This window comes from Aptenodytes forsteri, unplaced genomic scaffold, assembly GCF_000699145.1.
Source record: "Aptenodytes forsteri isolate BGI_AS27 unplaced genomic scaffold, ASM69914v1 Scaffold428, whole genome shotgun sequence".
NCBI classification, from domain to species: Eukaryota; Metazoa; Chordata; class Aves; order Sphenisciformes; family Spheniscidae; genus Aptenodytes; species Aptenodytes forsteri.
The window spans coordinates 282,101-282,948 of record NW_008794177.1 but is presented as its reverse complement, the minus strand read 5'-3'; the positions used below and the strand labels follow the sequence as shown (position 1 = coordinate 282,948).

Below are 848 nucleotides of genomic sequence, written 5' to 3'. Positions count from 1 at the left end.
GCGCGCCAACAACCGCGCCGTGGCAGAGCCGCCCTGGGGCTCGGCCCCGCTGCCGCCCTTCCCGGCTTTCTCCTTCGCCCGGTTCGCAGCAACAGCACCTTCCTCCTCCTCCTCTTCCCGCTGTGGGGCCAGAGGAGGCTTTTCTCAGGTTGGGAGTTCCCGCTGTGGGGCCAGAGGAGGCTTTTCACAGGTTGGGAGCAGGCAGGCAGCCCTTGCCCCCATCCTCCCTGCAGGAACTGGGGAGAACCCCCCCCTTGGGGCAGGCGGAGACGGGCCCACTGGTGCTGGGGGGAGCTGGGAGGGCTCGGGGCCGCAGCAGGGGAGCAGTGGGAGCAAAGCACCCTGCCGTGGGCTGGCAGCGCCCCCGGGGCACAGGGCGTCTCCCCCAGGAACTCCTCCATCGCGTGCCGGGGCCGGGGGGCTCAACTCCCCTCCCCGATTGCACTACAGGCCCCCCCACTCCAGCCCCAGCCCCAGGCAGCGAGGGGCAGGCGCCTCGAGTTCCCGACCCTGCCTGTGAGCAGAGCCGGGGCCAAGCCCTTCCTCTACCGCTCTCCTCCCCCAAGTCAACGCCGATGACGTCTGTTAATTGAATCCTGGTGATTGTAGAGGCAGCGCCGTGCCGGCGCGCCTCGAGTTCCCGACCCTGCCTGTGAGCAGAGCCGGGGCCAAGCCCTTCCTCTACCGCTCTCCTCCCCCAAGTCAACGCCGATGACGTCTGTTAATTGAATCCTGGTGATTGTAGAGGCAGCGCCGTGCCGGCCCCGGGGCAGGTGGGGGGCCCGGAGCACAGCCGGAGGGACAGAAGGCCTGGGCGCTCCCCGGGACAGCCCCGGACCCCGCCCGCA

The 848-nt window shown here is 70.0% G+C and overlaps 1 protein-coding gene across 1 annotated transcript in view; it reads right to left on the bottom strand.

Moving 5' to 3' along the window:
• Positions 1–444: 444 nt before the first annotated feature.
• Positions 445–848, bottom strand: part of PTPN23 (protein tyrosine phosphatase, non-receptor type 23) — a 16,939-nt gene continuing 16,535 nt past the window's right edge. Inside the window, exon 20 of the mRNA XM_019473398.1 lies at positions 445–514. Coding sequence (XP_019328943.1) covers positions 445–514 — 70 coding nt within the window. The remainder of the gene's footprint in view (positions 515–848) is intronic.